General features: G+C 38.2%; 1 protein-coding gene and 1 long non-coding RNA gene across 2 annotated transcripts; one reads left to right on the top strand and one right to left on the bottom strand.

Moving 5' to 3' along the window:
* The first annotated feature begins 111 nt into the window (after positions 1-111).
* On the top strand, positions 112-5362 carry LOC115421693 (uncharacterized). The gene is made up of 2 exons (XR_003935712.1): positions 112-737; positions 4066-5362. It is a non-coding gene; the product is annotated as an uncharacterized LOC115421693 (long non-coding RNA).
* Positions 5363-6840: 1478 nt separating this feature from the next.
* utp6 (UTP6 small subunit processome component) lies at positions 6841-17369 on the bottom strand. Its single transcript, XM_030137681.1, has 19 exons — positions 17097-17369; positions 15872-15956; positions 15743-15784; positions 15522-15614; positions 15051-15098; positions 14898-14961; positions 14661-14779; positions 14470-14547; positions 14306-14387; positions 13365-13446; positions 13074-13252; positions 12678-12757; positions 12519-12596; positions 10067-10246; positions 8713-8793; positions 8295-8404; positions 8047-8113; positions 7773-7845; positions 6841-7404 (listed from the first exon to the last, which is right to left on the bottom strand). Exons 1-19 carry the CDS (start codon positions 17186-17188, stop codon positions 7250-7252), a joined length of 1788 nt encoding a protein of 595 aa, XP_029993541.1. The 5' UTR covers positions 17189-17369; the 3' UTR covers positions 6841-7249.
* Between the last annotated feature and the right edge of the window lie 363 nt (positions 17370-17732).

The raw sequence follows: 17732 nt of genomic DNA, 5'->3' as shown, positions 1-17732 counted from the left end.
ATTAAAAACAAAGTGTATGAAAAATTTTTTGACATCATTCCACAAGTGTGCAAAAAAGGCACACTTGGTGCTTAGTAAGGGCCTTAGTGGACGGGATACCAGAGGGTTAAAACACAAGCCTTATTTTTTTTATTTATTAATTTATTTATTTATTTATAATCAGACCGCTGACTATGATCACGTGTAGTTTACACAGCAGGAGGAGGATGGATTTGTGCATTTTTAAAGCCTATTCACTTGATTTATTCTCTATTCTTTTTTATTTTATCCTATTTTATAAGGTCATGTTCCACTTTTGGAGGCGCTCTCATGTGGCATCAGTCAGCTGTTTGAGCTCCGGCGAAGACAAGAAAACTTCAGTAATAATAGGGACACTGTCTTTTCAAAATAAACCTTTTCTCTGACCACTTCTTCAACAAAATAAGGGTTAAGTCAACAAACAACCAACAGTGATTTCTAGATTCCACCGTCGGCCCGTGCGCATGTGTTTTCGCTTTGGATCCGTGCGTGTTTGTAAAGTATTGCAAGTCATGTTATTGAGGAATAGTTTTATGTTGGAAGGTTTGACCGGAAAACATGTGCTAATGATGACTTAACGCCGACAACAATGTCTGACTTGGTGCCTGACAGGAACGTCCCTGCTTTTCTTAAACAATCCACTTTGTCTCAGCAGCAACAACAACAGGACGGATGTTAAACTCTGTCTGCGCCGGCACCTCCACATCTCACGCTTGTCGGTAAGTTGTTCATCTGTCTACGTCAAACGACCTTTTCGGGTGTTTTCTGTGGCAGCCTACAACCCTATTCTGTGCTTTTCCTTCCTAAATGTCCTCTCTTAAACTCCGGGTCCTGTTGCACCGCGTTTTCAGAGTCGTGCGTTTGCAGATGTGCGCTTCCAAACCCAAATGTCACCTCATGTGAATCAGTCCAGGACTAAGTTTAGTCATACTGACATGAGGTCAGCATGTGTTGAGGGAGTCAGAAAGACACACACCACATCATAAATCATGGATTAAACTCTGTTTCTAAACCAGGGAATTAATTATAATAGAGAAACTGAACACAAATACAGTTAATAGTAAACAAACTCATCTTTCAACAGTTTCCACACATATAAATAAATTAATGCTGGTGTAATGAGTTATTGCATTCAGCTCTGGAAAATATTAAGACACCACTCCAGATTTCCAGACCTGAACCTCTTTGAAAACCTCAAGAGGAAGATGGATGATCACATGCCATCAAAGTTGAAACATTTTGCATTTTGGGTCCAGGAGAGAAATAAAGCTCCTAACAGTAATATGAAAGACTGAAACTGTGGTTAATTCATCAAATATTGATTTCTTAACTTTTCCTCAGTTAAACCAGTCATTTTCTTAACATTTCTCTGCATTATTCAAAGTCTAATAACACTGAAGTTGATGTAATTTTGCCTCCTTTTCTGCAAATAAATGCAGTAAAAACTTGGGAAAAAATGTAAGATGTAATGATAAATTGATCAGTCAACAACTGTTTTGATAATCACACTTGAATACCTATTTTTGGAAGTTATGTGCTTCAGAGTGATAATCTGCTAAATCTTTTTTGACTGTTTGGAAAGCACATGACAGAAGTTTTGGTTGGTTGATGTTTTCAGAATATATTATAATGTGTTATTGCATATACACACAGGTTTACGTACATTTGTGGAATAGATTTATACATGTTAGTCTTGAGGGAATCTGAGAAGTGAACATACTCTAATGCAAGGGTGTCAAACTCATTTTCTTCCGGGGGCCACATTCAGCCCAATTTAATCTGAAGTGGGCCGGACCAGTCAAATAATAGCATGGTAGCCAATAAATAATGACAACTCCAAATGGTTTTAGTGCAAAAAATGACATTAAATTATGCCATTATTTACATTTACAAACTATCCAAACAAAAAGGATGTGAATAACCTGAAAAAAATGAAATTTGTAAAGAAATATAAGTACAATTTTATCAATATTTTGCCTTTACTTATCATTTATACATGTGCATTACAGATCAGATCTACAAAGTACAAAACATTTAGTAACAGGCAAAATACTGTTAAAATGGCACTTAATTTTCTTTTGACATTTCAGGTTGTTCATATTTGTTCAGGTTATTCACATTTTATTGTTAAAGGATAGTTTGTTAACGTAAACATTTTCAGAATTTAATGTTTTTTGCACTAAATCAAAGAGAAAAAAATTGGTGCTGTCATTATTTATAGGTTATTATGATATTATTTTTGAGTTTGCCCTAATTTGCACTTTGCCAATTCATCCCGCGGGCCGGATAAGAACCTTTGGCGGGCCGGTTTTGGCCCCCGGGCCTTATGTTTGACACCTGTGCTCTAATGTGATGACAGTGTTCTGAAGTAGAAGACTAAAACCCATTCTGTCATCCATTTATAGAATTCCACATTATGGCTCAGTACTAACTCCAGAAAGCTACCCAATTACAAAGTTTCTCTATTTCTTTATTTGCAGATCAATGTAATCAGTTTGAGTTTTATTATTATTGTTATTTTATTTTATTTTATTTTTTTTAAGAAATAAGGGGTAAAAATGGTCAGATTCAATCTACTTATACGTGAAAATGTTCTGGTTTCTTTCCTCCTTGGTCACAGTAAACTGAGTATCTTTGGATGGTGACAAAATAACACATTTAAGAACATCATGTGGGCTTTTGAGAACACAATTGGACCATATTCTGATTATACTTTTATATTTTATAGACCAAATGTTTACTTGATATAACAAAAATATAACTGACACTGAAAAGAAAAATAGTGCAGCCCTACGTCAAATGTTGTCAGTTATTTCTAAAATGCTGATTCTTATTAAATACATACCTAGAAATAATAAAATCTATAAATGCATAAACTACAGCTATATGCTTAGTACTGATTTATGCATATTGTTAGCCTCATAGCATAGTTGCCAAAGTCATATTTTTGGCCAAAATGTGATATCTATGTGACTTTACTCTCCTAACACTGCTGCTTCATTTTGCATCATTGGTGACAACCTGAAATAAAATATAACTTTGGCAATTATGCTATGAGGCTAACGATATGTAAGACACATTTCAATGTTGTAGTGATAAGACGAAAAAAATGTTACCCTTTTTATATCCGGGGGTTTTCTCTACCATTATATTTCAGTAGAAAAAGTAGTTATATTTGTGCCATATTACCTGTATATGTATCATATTTACTCTTTCGTAGCATTATTAATAACATAAACTGTGCTTAACCCATAAAGACCCATTGCTACTTTTGTGTCAGTTCCCAAATGAATTTTTCTCCCCGTTCAGCCTTTCTTAAGTGATTTATTGCCATTTATTTTAAACATTTTCCTCTATATGTTGCATTTTTCACTGTAAATCATGTATTTTCCTATATTTATATTTTTATATTTAAGTTAAATGCTCATGAAAACTGAGACTTAATTCAAAGTTTATTGTATCAAAATAGAGAAAACTGAAGAAAAACTTACTTTTTCAGCAAAGATATCAATAACTGAGCATAAACCTAGTGTGTCCATCCACTGTCATTTATTAAACTCCATGAATTTTACTGGTAAATCAATGTTTTAGAAGATGATGGTGTTTCCATGGTAACGATGAGGCCTCTGATCATCCAAATGGGTCATATCTGATGACCATGAAAAGATGACAAACTCTATTTTATATCAGTTATTTACACATATTGATAGGATTAGTGGATCAACAGATATTAAACAGTTTAGATCAGTAGATGGGCTTGGTCACCAGTAAATGTTTGGGTCATTATGGGTTAAGTATAAAACTTAAAAAAAAAAAAAAAAAAAAAAAAAACTATGAAAGAGGAAAATTCATGAGGGATTTCAAGATCTTTCATCAGATTCTTTCTATATGTAGCTGTTTGGATTAAATGTGTCCCTGTTCTCACAGATAGAGCTCAGATGCTGTGTTTATTGTTGCTGTAAGTTTTATCTGAAGTCTGTGTTTTGGAGGCCTCAGTTTGCCCACACATTGCTCTCTCATGTGTCACCCTCTTCTCCTCCTCTCTAGTGCAGCGGGGCCAATCGGCAGCGAATGCGGCCGGCGCCCGGCTGCAGGCGGCTCTCTCAATGGTCTCTCCCACCATGAAAGCAGTGGTGGATGCTGTGTGGGCGGTGTGGAGCATCGGGGCCTCCATCTATGACTACATCCACACCAACGCCATGGAGGAGCGCATCCACGCCCTGGAAAACGTCATCACCATCCACCAGTGTGTGATCGGGCTGCTGTCTGCTGGCGTTGTGGTTCTCTTCACCTACATCCTCTTCAAGAAGATCTGATCATGGAGAGGATGAGCTGCTGAAAGTGATGCAGGTGGACCGAAGTCATACTCAAGTACATTACTAATACTGTGGTAGGAGAGTGCAACAAATTATCACTGGAGTGCCACTTCCCTGGGCTTCATGTTATGTAATTTTAATTTTTTTTTTTTTACTGGTTCTAAAGGAAACGGGCGTATGGGGCTGCAGGTTTTCATACACCAGTTTTAATAGTTTCTGTCCTAATGGAGACTATGGTCGGCACTCTGCCAGCATCTTTTTCCATTCAGTATTTAATTTTCATGCCTAAAATACCACAAGGATTCAGTGTGTTCAACCGAGACAAATATAACATCTGGCATTAAGATTTAAGGTTTAAGTGCATTATGACACAACATCAAAAATATGAATGATTTCATAGTTAAATACTTTATTATGACTTCACTAAACAGTCTCAGATCAACATCCTGAGAATATGTTGTCAATGCCAATCCTTAAATATAGAGCAAATTGTTATGCTTAGCTTAATTCCCAAAATGTTGATCATCCCGTCATTTAATTGCACGTATCTGAATGGTATCAGCAAAAAAAAAAAAAAAAAAAAAATAGATTGACCCTGTTAAAAAATCCTATGTAATCAAAAATACCATGTTGGCATCACAACTACTGCCTTAAATCCAGTTTTGTCCTTATCTTGTTTTTGTATTAATCTTTCTCAAAATCTGAATGTAAAAAAAATGAGCAAAATAATTAATAAATTAAATCTATAAAACTGACCACGTGTCTCTTATAAAGGAGCAGCTTGTAAGTCAATTGTATTTAGTTCTCAACTGTAAGCAGATTTCTTGTGTCACTTTAGAGGGTGAAATGAGAGAAAACAGGTCCAGTAATTTTTAATAGTAATGTGTAGGTTTTTATCTATTTTAAAGTTCTGTATCATTTTTCACATGCATCATACCTCACCACCGTTACATCACTGTAGGTGTAACTACTGTAAACTTAAGTGTCCTTAACTGTAAATATATAGAGATGTCTTTTGATAGTCTATTCAAGCTTACCATTGCCAAATGTGCTAAAACTGTGCAGTATATTTGCTGCTTAGTATTTAAGTGTGTTGAATGTTTTTTACTGTGAGAAATGGGAATCAATGTTTAAAATAATGAGATGATACTAGGTACCAACTGCAAACAATGGATCTATGTCATGTAGGCCACAGGTGCCAAACATGCGGCCCAGGGGCCAAAACCAGCCCACCAAAGGGTCCAATCAGGCCCATGGGATGAATTTGTGAAATGCAAAAACTACACTGAAGATATTAACAATAAATGGTTTCAAAATCCTTTTAATTCAGGTTCCACATACAGACCAATTTGATCTCAAGTGGGTCAGACCAGTAAAACATTATCCTCACAAATAATGACACCCACAAATTGTCTCTTTGTTTTGGTGTAAAACAGTAAAATTACATGAAAATGTTCACATTACCAAATTATAAAAAAATGTGAATAACCTGAACAACTAGAAAAGCACTCGGAGAGCGCAGACCTCCGCCAAGGCAGATCAGTGCCCCGATGTTTTTTGTCTGTTTGTTTATTGTCTGTCTGCGTGTGTGCAAGATAACTCAAAAAGTTATGGACGGATTTGGATGAAAATTTCAGGAAATGTTGATACTGGCACAAGGAACAAATGATTCAATTTTGGTGGTGATCGGGGGTGGGGGGCACGGGGGCCCACTGATCTGCCTTGGCAGAGGTCTGCGCTCTCCAAGCTCTCTTTTCTAAAAAAGCACTCGGAGAGCGCAGACCTCTGCCAAGGCAGATCATCACCAAAATTTAATTATTTGTTCCTTGTGGCAGGATCAACATTTCCTGAAATTTTCATCCAAATCCATCCAAAATTTTTTGAGTTATCTTGCACACAGACAGACAAGAAAAGCACTCGGTGAGCGCAGACCTCCACCAAGAGAGAGCTACCCCCCCATCCCCCCACCACCACCAAAATTTAATCATTTCTTCCTTGTGCCAGTATCAACATTTCCTGATAGACAAACCAACGCCGGCAAAAACATAACCTCCTTGGCGGAGGTAAATATGAACCAGAAATGTCTTAAGTAAATGCAATTTTACTCATATTCTGCCTGTTACTAAATGTTGTGTGTAATTGTAATCCATGTGTGTAAATGATAAACCGAGGCAGGATATTGTTAAAACTCCACTTGATTTTCTTAAGACATTTCAAATTGTTCATGTTATTCAGATTTTTAAGGAAACTTTGCAGATGTAAACATTATAATTTTACTTTTTTTCACTGGCCCACTTGAGATCATATTGGAAAGAATGTGGCCCCTGAACTAAAATGAGTTTGACACCCCTGTTGTAGGCTGTCTGTTATACGATATAAAGACATTGTTATGGTAATTAATGAACTACTATTTCACTACCAACAGAACTGTGGTTGGTGTTAAGTAAATGTTAGTGTATGAGTCCTGTGTACACTTGTTTCAGAGGGACCACAGTAACAGAGAGCATCAAGAAAGAAAGACTGTTTTAATATCATCATAACAGCATCAAATTTGTGACGTCAAACTGCCAAATAAATGTTTTATTAATTTTAACTTCTTGAATACTGTACTTACTCAAACATTAGCATAAAAACTATTGTATAGAAAAATGTGAAAATATGTAGCAGCTGTGAATCAAATCCTGCAGCTTCATCAATGAAACCGTGACATTGTGGAACATTTCTTCCAAACACCGTTGGAACGAACTGCTGAGGAAAGGACAGGCCTGTTCATGACAAACAGCAGTCAAACATTTCATTTCGGCCCCAGAGAACAAAACGAGAGAAACCCTGTGTCCAAACTGAGCTGGTTGTGGTAGACAGTCAACAGTTATGTGAACGTACAGGCTTTGACCATTTGAACCCGACAGATCTACTTATATGTGGCCGGTCTGATGTAGAGTGTATTTGGAGGTGAATCTTTCCACACTCTCCCCTTCTAGAAACTTCATGGCCCTCCAGTGGATCTTGCTACAGTTCTGAGGCTGGCCCAGTGGTCCCAGCTCCTCCTGGATGTACGCCAGCCACAGGTCTTCACAAAAACAGCAACAGAAAAAGGTGTTAGCACTAAGATGCTACAACTGAGTATTACTTTTCAAAAAGGATTCTTTGTTTAGGAACACTCCAAATTTCTAAACTCACGAGGGATCAGGCATTGAATTAATTTCGGTATGACTCATTAAATCTGAGCAAAATCTGGTCAAATAACTACTCATCTGTTTGGCTGTGGTTAAGAATTAACATCATATGATTTCTTTGTTTGTGGAGCTACTCTGTTAAAGAGCAACCTCAATTTCAGCCCCATATACGTGACAAAATGACACTGGAAGTCAATGTTTTAAGCCAACACTAGTTCTCTGTCTGAATCTTGTTCCTTCAAGGCACTTGAACTCCTCTCACCATCATCTGAGGAGCCGAACTCCTGCAGGGCTCTCTCGTAGTAGTCTCTTAGATTGTTCATCTTTGGAGTCTCCTGAAAGAGAGAAAAGTATTATCTAACCACCGTACTGTCTAAAATAACATCCAAGTCCATCGTGCAGCCCTCTGAAGGAGGCTTAATGCGTCACTGAATCATCAATGAATCAAGAAAAAAGCAAGTTTACAATATAAATCAGGTGTAAACATGTTCAGCCCATTGCTGTTATGTGTGCATAACTGTAATTTGTTCACTTACTTGTTGCTTCTCAATTTCAATCATTCGGATGAAGAAAGACTTGGGCAAGGGGCGAATTTCCTGTAAACTACAGAAAAAGAAAAAAGTTCCAACCTTTAGTGTAATCACAAGGCTGACTTTTCATCTTAACAGTTCCTTTTAAATTTACTGCTCATGGTGCTCTGGGAACAATTAAAGCCTGTATTTTTATGTGTTATTTATCATTTAAATTAACATCTACTTGAGAAGATAAAATTATTTGTTTTTACCTTGTAAAGGTCTTTCTAGCTTTTTTGTAGCCCCCAGTGGTGTGCGACCAATCAAGGTAGGCTGCTTTCATCTCCATGGCAACAGCCGGCACTGCAGACAGCAGACCTCTCTGGGCACACACAAGTAAACAAACTGTCTGCGAAGCTTTCTCATTTAAGGGGGCAAAACACAGCGCTGACATGGAGCTGTTAATGTTAATGATATTAATGTTGTCTGTGAGAGACGAGAACAGCGGCAGCCTTTTCTGGTCTCGGTGTGGGTATGTGCACAGAACCATGATACTCTTTCATGTTTCGGTGTCATTATTTTTCACGTTCGTCTTGTCCGTTAGGCCCCTTATAAGTTATATGACATGTTCAAAAAATAACGAGGAAACTGTGGTGGTTTTGAGGCGTCTGGTGGATGTATGTGGACTACCTTGAAGACTGCTTCTGTCTCTTCAGGACTCTGGTTGGCCACGCTCCACTGGACCTGCAGCTGCCATAAAGGCAAACTCTCCTGTCAATCAGAACCAGAGGGGGTTTAGCTGAATAACCAACAACTGTGTTACAACAACCAGCAGATTCGCAACATATTGGATGGTTGCTCCAGCGGTGTCAGGCCAGCAGAGTAACTGACTCCTAACTAGTGCAGGGAGTCTCCTCAGTGCCTGTAGCACTTAGAGATAGCGTTGTCACCACTTTGTCTCACAGCTAGCATTTGTGAGCAGGCCGAGCTTAGAGTTTTAAAATGAACCGCTGTGTTTTAAAATGAGTAGTATTTCGGTTGGGATGATTATTTAATGCACTGCGGCTTTTTGAAACCATGTCCAGCATATTGTTGAATGTATCAGACACAGTTCCCTTGAGGTTTAATCTATTACCCAACGCTTTAAGAGTCTTGTTTCTCTCGAGAGTAAGGCTGGCATAATGAGCGGCATGAAGTAATCCTCCTAACACAGCTACTTCCCAGGGCCACAGTCTTGTGAAACCCCCACCACAGCAATAACTAACTATTCTGTTCACCCTTACAAAGCTCTGTGGCTGAGACGAGGCATGCATATTGACAGACATGAGGCATTATATTGTGAGAATGAGAGGCACAGAGTGGCAGTTCTGTATTGCAAAAATGAGAGAAATACAAAAAAGTGTTCATTATTCAGTACGAGTTGTTTTCGGAAAGTTATATTTGTGATGAGAAACGCTTGAATGTTACATTAAGGGATGACAGAGGAAAAAACATTACAACTACTGCTAAATATGTGAGGTGTTGCAGGGATTGCTTAGGGTTTCTGTACCATCCATTTAAAGCCTGTAAACCTGTTAAGAGCATAAGGTTTAGCACTAATCCTATCCACTTACTTCTTACGCTGAATTAAGCTACTATTAATCAAGTAAGGTTCAAGTAAGTAATATTACCATTAAACTTAATGTTTGCATATTACATTTATAGCTGAAGGCTGTTTAAGTGCCTGTAGGCTTAATTTATATTTGTACCAGCCTTCCTCACATGAAAAAGGGGGCGGAGGATGATGGAATAGAGACTAATTGGGCCAAGGAGATGGCCCACTTATAAAGCATTGCTGCTGGCTGATGTATATATGAGAGTGTGAGTGTGTGTGTAAGAGTGTGTGTGTGCCTGTATTCTTCTGTGTCTCCACTCCCCAAGGACGACCCTTACGCTGGTACAATAACAGGAAAACAAGTGCAGTGTGTGCTCAGTGTAAGCTGAAACAATGGCCAGATTCCATGTGATCAGGACCCAAAGTGTGTATGTGTGTGTATGTGTGTACCTTGGGATCAACATGTGTGAGTGCGTCCTGGAATAGCTTGCCCACGTCTGCGCTCCCCAGTTGAATTAGTGTCTGCAGACTCAGGCTCCACACTGACACTGATTGGCTATACCGTTGCGTGGCTGCCATGGCAACACTGGCCGCTCCCTCAGCATCTCCAGATGAAAGAAGGATCTGCAGCTGGTAAGAAGAACAACATCTGTGAGGGAGTTTTGTGCAACTATGTTCTGTACTTTCTTTAACCTATTTATGTTAGCATATGGGTTATTGCACTTTATAACCCACATCTATATTATAAAAGCCAAGTGACCTCTGTGTGCATGTGTGTGTCTTGGGCATCACACAAAATCTGGAAAGAGCTGACTGCTGCAGTTGGACATACTTAAGTATTTTTGGTCAAGGAAGACAGTAGTGAAAACGGCAAGTTGATAAGACCAATATTTTGGGAGACATTAGTAATTTTGGAATACAATAGCCTTACAATCACGTTGCTATGTCCAGAACGCTTTGGCAGTGACTGCTGGACAAATGTGGTACAGCATGCATGAATACAAAACGGCATAAAAACTACCACATCTAGAACACGCTAGTGTCTTGTCTATGCACATCTACAGTTTATTAATTATTTTCACATTCTGTTAATTACCCATTTTGCACTTTTTAGTTTGGTTTAGTATTCAATAGGGCATTAACAGAAAAGCCGGTTTGTCAACCTGTCGATGTTTGTGGCACAAGTCGATGTTACTTTGGAGGAGTCGACTAGTCGTGTGTTATTCTCTCTCTCCCTCCCATCACCCAACAACACGCAAGCCTTCATTCAGCGCATGTCGATACTCTCATCTTTCTACATGAAAATGTCAGGGTAGAGACTGCGATCTGGTAGGATCGGCGATTCTACCAGTAGAGACTCCGATCGTAGTCTCTACCAGTAGAAACTCCGATCAGAGTCTCTGACCCTAACCCTAACCCTAACCCGATCGGAGTTTCTAGTGGCAGGATCGGAGTTTCTACCAGTAGACTCTGATCGGAGTTTCTACTGGTAGAGACTACTATCGGAGTCTCAACTGGTAGAATCGCCGATCCTACCAGATCGCAGTCTCTACCCTGATAAAAACATGGAGTGCAAGGTAGTGATGCGTAGATCAGTGGACCCGGGTCAGGTTGATGCGGGTCCATAAAATGTCACTTTATTTGCAGGGCGGGTCAAATAATTCCACAAAAGCGGATTGGGGGAAAAAAAAAAAAAAACCCAACCCGTGCATCACTAGTGCAAGACCAAGACAGAAGAAAGAAGACACCTCAGTAGGATTATTAAACTGACTGTGATCTAGAAAAACTCTGGTCTAAGTAATGTTCTGTGAACCATGTAAGCACGACCAACATTGAATATTAATTTGGACACCCAGTGTGTTTGAATTATTCTGTTCACTTATTTCATGAAGACAATGCGCTCTTTTCTCTAAAATACTGTGCGTCTTGCTGCCACTGTCTTGACCTTTTCCCATTTTATGTTGTTCACTTAAATTTAAAAGAAAATTCAAAGTAATAGCCTGTGTTTTGTTTGGTTAAAATGTCTTAGGACTGTTGATGCTTGTGTCTTGCAAGTTTTTTACTCTGCTTTTTACTGTACATTGTTAATGTTACAAGTGAACGTTAGTATAAGTTACTCATTGTTGAACAGCTGTGTGTCTGTGTTCCTCCGCTGTCAGTGTGATGATGTAATCATACGACTAGTCAACTCAATTTCGACTTTGACAAATAAGTTGATCTGAAAAAATCTGAAGTCACTAATGCCCTAGTATTCAACCTACACTTGTACATTAAGACGATGTTACATTATATATTGTACATAGTATTCATGCTACTTGCTTATAGTTATTTTATACTGTGTGTACGAAGCTGCTTTAACAGTCGACATATGAATCTGAAACTGAAATCTGTTGTGCAAAATATCACATTCAGTTATTTGCTCTCCTCAAAAAATTCAAGACCCCAGTCCAAATTTGAAGCCCTGACTTTCAGTGAAAATCTCAGTAATGTGATCAAGAGGAAGATGGATGGACATGAACCACCAGACTATGCTTGCATTTTTGCACCAGGAGCCAAATAAAGCACAAACAGCCACGTGAAAGACTGGCAGAGTGCACGCAAGACATGAAAATACACTTTATTACAAATCAGGTATTACCGGTGCTCATCCCAATTTAAAACATTAGCCTTGTTTTGTTTAAAAATTATTATGAGAAATGCAAATAGTATGAATTAGATTAACAACAAATAACTATAAATAGCAAAGGCACTTTTTTCAGGGCTGTACAGTGCATCTGAAGAATACTGTCACAGTGAACAAGTTGACTAATAACCATTCCAAAAATGGGAAAACAAACTTAAACAAAACCCCAAAGGGCTGTGTTACACAAATGACATAATTCATCATTATCCATTATCTTACCCAGTTCTTGTAATAATCCTCCTTCAACAGTGAGCCATCGTGGGCACGGTGCAGCACTCCCAACAGCCTCTCCTGCCGCTGTGACACACAAACACATCAGGTTATGCACTAACTCAACACAGTCACTTTAATTTCCAGCAGAAGTGAGTTTGTACTGACCTGTTCCTTCAGCTCTTGGACGTTGGTTTTTCTTTTCTGCCTTTCCAAGCAGAAGGCTACATAGCAAGTCCACATTGACTCTAGAGTGATAAACACACAATGCTTTGTTGTTATACTGACAATAAGGCTACCAAGAGTATAACAGCAGTGTGTTATTAAAACCCTATTCTTAAAAGCAACATTTAAAGTTCTACACCTGCATTCACCTCAGTTATTACACAGACACTCATCATTTTTACCCTCGGCCCTCGCCACAGGGTATTGTCATCAGTTCGTCGTCCGTATGTGCAAAAACTTTACCATAGACTGAAGGCCGAGGGTTTTCAAGTGCGGGTACGTTATGTTCTATTATAATGTAAATGACTGTGCATGTCCTGTGGGTGAATCAGCTCTTACCAGTGTTGAGACTCTTGACTCCCTCTTCATAGACCTGGCAGCAGCGTTCTTCTCTTCGGTTGATGTCCGAGGCTCGGCCTTTAGCAGACTGCAGCTCCTCCCCTGCCCCTGGCGCATCCAGCTCCCTCTTGGCCATGAAATCCCAAGTCACACTGTCCTCTGTGTAGTTAGTCTGTAAACTGCGAACAGAGAGACAAAGTAACACTTCTTTTTAACAGTTTCACTTTAAAAATATGAGGGGGTAAAAAATGTCAAAAAGAAGCTTATTAATGTCACAAAGTCGAAACTTACTCTTGCAGGATGGAATCCTGGAGTTGTTTAGTGAAGTCAAAGATAGCTGCGATATTCAAGAGTGAGATGACAAACGCCGCTTCTGTTGGAAGGAAAGATCAACAACACCATGCTGAGGACCAACACTTACATTTTTACAATACTGGTATTAATCCCTGTTAAAAATCAATATCAGAGGATAAATCAGCTTCTTTATTCGTCATATGGAAATAAAATCATGAAAACAATTGAAAAAAATCTGCTTGGGCTGGGTTTCAAAAACAACTGTGATTGAATCATTCTCCATGTGAATGATCTGGTATTTGATCTGGTGAAATGTCACATTGATTTTTTTTTATCTTCATGAAGAAAGCACTTATTAACATAGAAAAGAACATCAAGATAACTGCTTTGCAATCTTAATGTAAACATTTGCATGAGGTCAGAGGCTTACTTGTACAATTACCAGCACCATTTCTATTGAGAATCTCTTACATAGAACAAAACTGGTGTTGAAACTAAAATATCAATAAGGAATGATAACATTAAAAAAAATGGATTGAACTGGGACTTCAGGAAATCAGTGGTGATAATTAGCTGTAACTACAGAGCATCTGAAAAGTATTCACAGCACTACACTTTTTGTTACAGCCTTATTCCAAAACAAATTATTATTATTATTATTATTAGTTTTTTAACCTCGACACACTTTCTGCACACAATACTTCATAATGACAGAGTGGAAAACGTCTGAAACTTTCGTAAAATTATTAAAAATAAAAAACTAAATAATATGTACATAAATATTCACAGTGTTTGCTCAATACTTCATTGATGCACCTTTGGCAGCAATTACAGTGTGCGCTGTGAATACTTTCCGTATATACTGTATTACCATTTTAGAATTACAATTGATTGTATGCCTCTTTTCAAAATCCTAGAAACAGTTTTTAAAGACCTACCTTTGATCTTCCCTGTAGCGTCTCTGTAAACAACCTCGACCAGTTTACCACTCAGGATCTCTGGTGAGAACTCATATTCACCCTGCAAGATGTGAAAACACAGGTGTTCAAGCACCACAAGCAAAATTAAACACTCTCTCTCTTTCAATTCGTCCTACACTCACCAGGTCCATCGCAGCCCTCTCCAGCTCTTGCTTCTGCTTCCTCAGCTTCTCACAATGCAGCAGCTCCATACGGAAGTACTATTGCATGGTCAAGAAAAAAGCAGGAATGTAGAGAGAGTATTTGGCATCTGAAGTTTGTATTAAGTTGCAATATTCTGGGAGAGCCAAGTGTTAGGTGTATCTTCTTTTACCTCCTGGTAGACCTTCTTGTTGTTTGGATGGAAGCGCAGAGCCCTCAGAAACAGGTGTCTGGCGCTTTCGGAGGAATCTCTGTCTTCCAGCTCACTTTTGGCAGCCATTATCCAGAGGGCTAAAAGGCAGAGGAAACAGGAAACCATTCTGGATGTTCATAGAAGATACTGTCAAGGCACTGGACTTGAGCTCACATTTCAAGTTAAAGTTGATGGTGCTAAATACATAATTTATACCTGGTTTGTCAGGGTGGATGGCAAGCATGGTTGAGAACACTTTGCTGATCTGCCCTTTAGTGCCCTAAGAAGTGGAATGAAACATCATTATTATCATGAGAGGAAATCAGAATATTTCAGTTCAACTGAATGAAAATGAAGATCTTTACATACCCATTTCTTACAGAAAGCAACATGTGAAAGCCATAGCTGCACATCATCCTGGTGGAAAACAACACACGTTAATGATGTATTCCATTTCAACTGTGCTTCAATGTTTTTAATGATGAGGTATTGGAAAGGGGAACTACTATATGTGACCGTTTTATAGTCACAGCTCAAAATGTATGTAAATGCATTTAACTTTTTTCAGACCACTACAGTTGAATATGTATATAATATACAAATAAGAGACTATGCATATCCCCATTACTGATGGCATATGATTTCACTAATAAGTAAATAGCTGCTTGTCAACTAATTTGATAGAATGATTTTATTGATTTCAAAATGACCTCCAGTGTCCGTGATCAGAAATGTCCCGAGCAATGGTCTGCTATTGAGAAATAACAAGTGTCTTTGTTCAACAAGACTTCAACATTCAACAAAGCAATAAATAATAAATAAATACTTTATTTACTTTACCTTCCACTTATTTGTTGCCCTTTTGAAGATACTATTAATTCTCTGGATGATGGGAAATTCAATTTCTTCTCTTTTGAACTTGTACCTTATGTGCTGAAATGACAACATGAACAGTTAAATGATGTCTCATTCTGCATATGTTAATATGTTCAGTTAATACTATTCAAAACAAATATGATGTGAAACAAGGTGTCAGTGTACTATTTTCAGCACACACTTACTGCTCTTCTCTTCTTGATCAGCTCTAAGATGTTGATTTCATACTGCAAGTAAACAAGAATCTATTGTCAGTGCTTTCTGTATTTGTTTAAAAAACAGAATGAACATCTTCAATCTTTGTTGCTCTCTACCTGAATGTACGCTATGAAGTCCTCTTTGTTCACGATCAGCCTGTGGAGCTTGTATTCCAGAGCTGTTGCTCTCTTAATTATGGATCTAAAATAGTGAAAATATTGATATTAATAAGACATTAACATTACAACAAGTATAATGTGCTCTTCTGTGAATTAAAATTGAAGATCTAGCAAGATTTGTGTCTAAGCATTAGGCTTAAGTGTTGTGTATTGTTACAGATTATGTAGAAGCAATGTTTTGGAAGTGCAATCCTAGGAGATATAGACCACAAATTGCATGACACTACAATATTTTGGCTAGTGTATATATCTAGAACCCATGGAAGCACAATTATCACAGGTGTCAACAGCACTGTTAAAATCAAACAGATTTCTTAATTTTTCTTTCCATTGGATACATTGTTAGACATGGTCTAAGGCAGGGGTCAGCAACCCTGGTCCTCGAGAGCCACTATCCTGCATGTTTTAGATGTATCCCTCTTCCAACACATCTGATTCAAATGATAAGCCGATCATCAAGCTCTGCAGAAACCTGATAACGACCGTCAGATGTGCTAGAAGAGGGAAACATCCAAAACACGCAGGATAGTGGCTCTCGAGGACCAGAGTTGCTGACCCCTGGTCTAAGATCTGAAACTGTGACACAGTCTAATATTATGGGCAATCAGACACCTACACATTCAGACTCTGAACACTGAGGACAAAAAGCCTGTCCCATTGCACTGTTACTATCCTAAATTATACATTTTTCAGAAATTCACAAATTTTAATTTTATTCTAACAGGTCGTGTACAATGTGTCAATACTTGTGCCCCAGAGTCTCTATCCATATGGTATATTAGCCTGTATCCAAAGACCAGGCAATAACAGAGAGTGACAGATGTAGGAGGGTGGTTGAATGTAGATTGTAACATCCACAGGGTAGATATTCCTCTGCTGCCGCTGTGTAAAGGGCTTTCAACTCTGGAATACAATATCAAACTCACCACACATATTTAACTTATAGAGCTAAGGTTAAATATTACAAGTAAACCGGACGACTGTGCTATGTCTCAATCGTGGTCGTATATATTTCAATGGACTATGGACGGGGACTAGAACCTAGCAATAGCTAACAGCAGATCAGGTTTCAGATTCTAGTGTAAATACTGTTGCGTTTTTCAATTAAATTCAGTTATGACCCGTGTTGTTAATGAACTGCGGTGACTGTTAGTTGCCTTACTTGACTTCTTTTTTGGTGAACAGTCCCACTCTCTCCAGCTGCTCCAGCTCAGGGATTCTGTCCTCAATCCGCTGTTGGACGATCTCCGCCATCTTGTTTGTTCCACTGCGGCGTCAAGTTATTTTGTGTATTTTGTGTTGATTTTAAGGTATTGCAGTGTTAAATCTGCGCGGTTTTACAAAGAACACAACTTGTTAGTCTGAGTTTCTGCCCCACACATGTGTGGAAGTTGTGATTCGCCGCTTTTCCGGTTCCGCTTCCAAATGGGTCCGTCTAGAAACAAGTTTAAGACAAATAATGGTGCCTCGTTTTTTATTATCCAGTTATTTTGAAGCAACTGTTTAATATCTGTTTACCTGTATCTACAATTGAGTCTCGTCATTTGTAGAATAAAGTATGTAATTCACACATTTTTCTTGCTTCATAAAAAAGTGTGATAAATATTTTAGTGTACTTACAAATCGAAGTTTTGCTTTTCTTTTTGCCAGAATTATTTAGATCTTAAAAGCCCAGTAACAGAGCAGAAAAGTCATGGAAAATATAGTCCTTTTACATAATCTGATCTAGATTTGGTATGGTTCCAACTATGTGTGGTAATTAAGATTAAACTCTGATGTTTTGGTTTTTTTTTTTTTA

Source organism: Sphaeramia orbicularis, chromosome 1 (assembly GCF_902148855.1).
Source record: "Sphaeramia orbicularis chromosome 1, fSphaOr1.1, whole genome shotgun sequence".
NCBI classification, from domain to species: domain Eukaryota; kingdom Metazoa; phylum Chordata; class Actinopteri; order Kurtiformes; family Apogonidae; genus Sphaeramia; species Sphaeramia orbicularis.
This window is presented reverse-complemented; position numbering and strand designations above follow the sequence as displayed.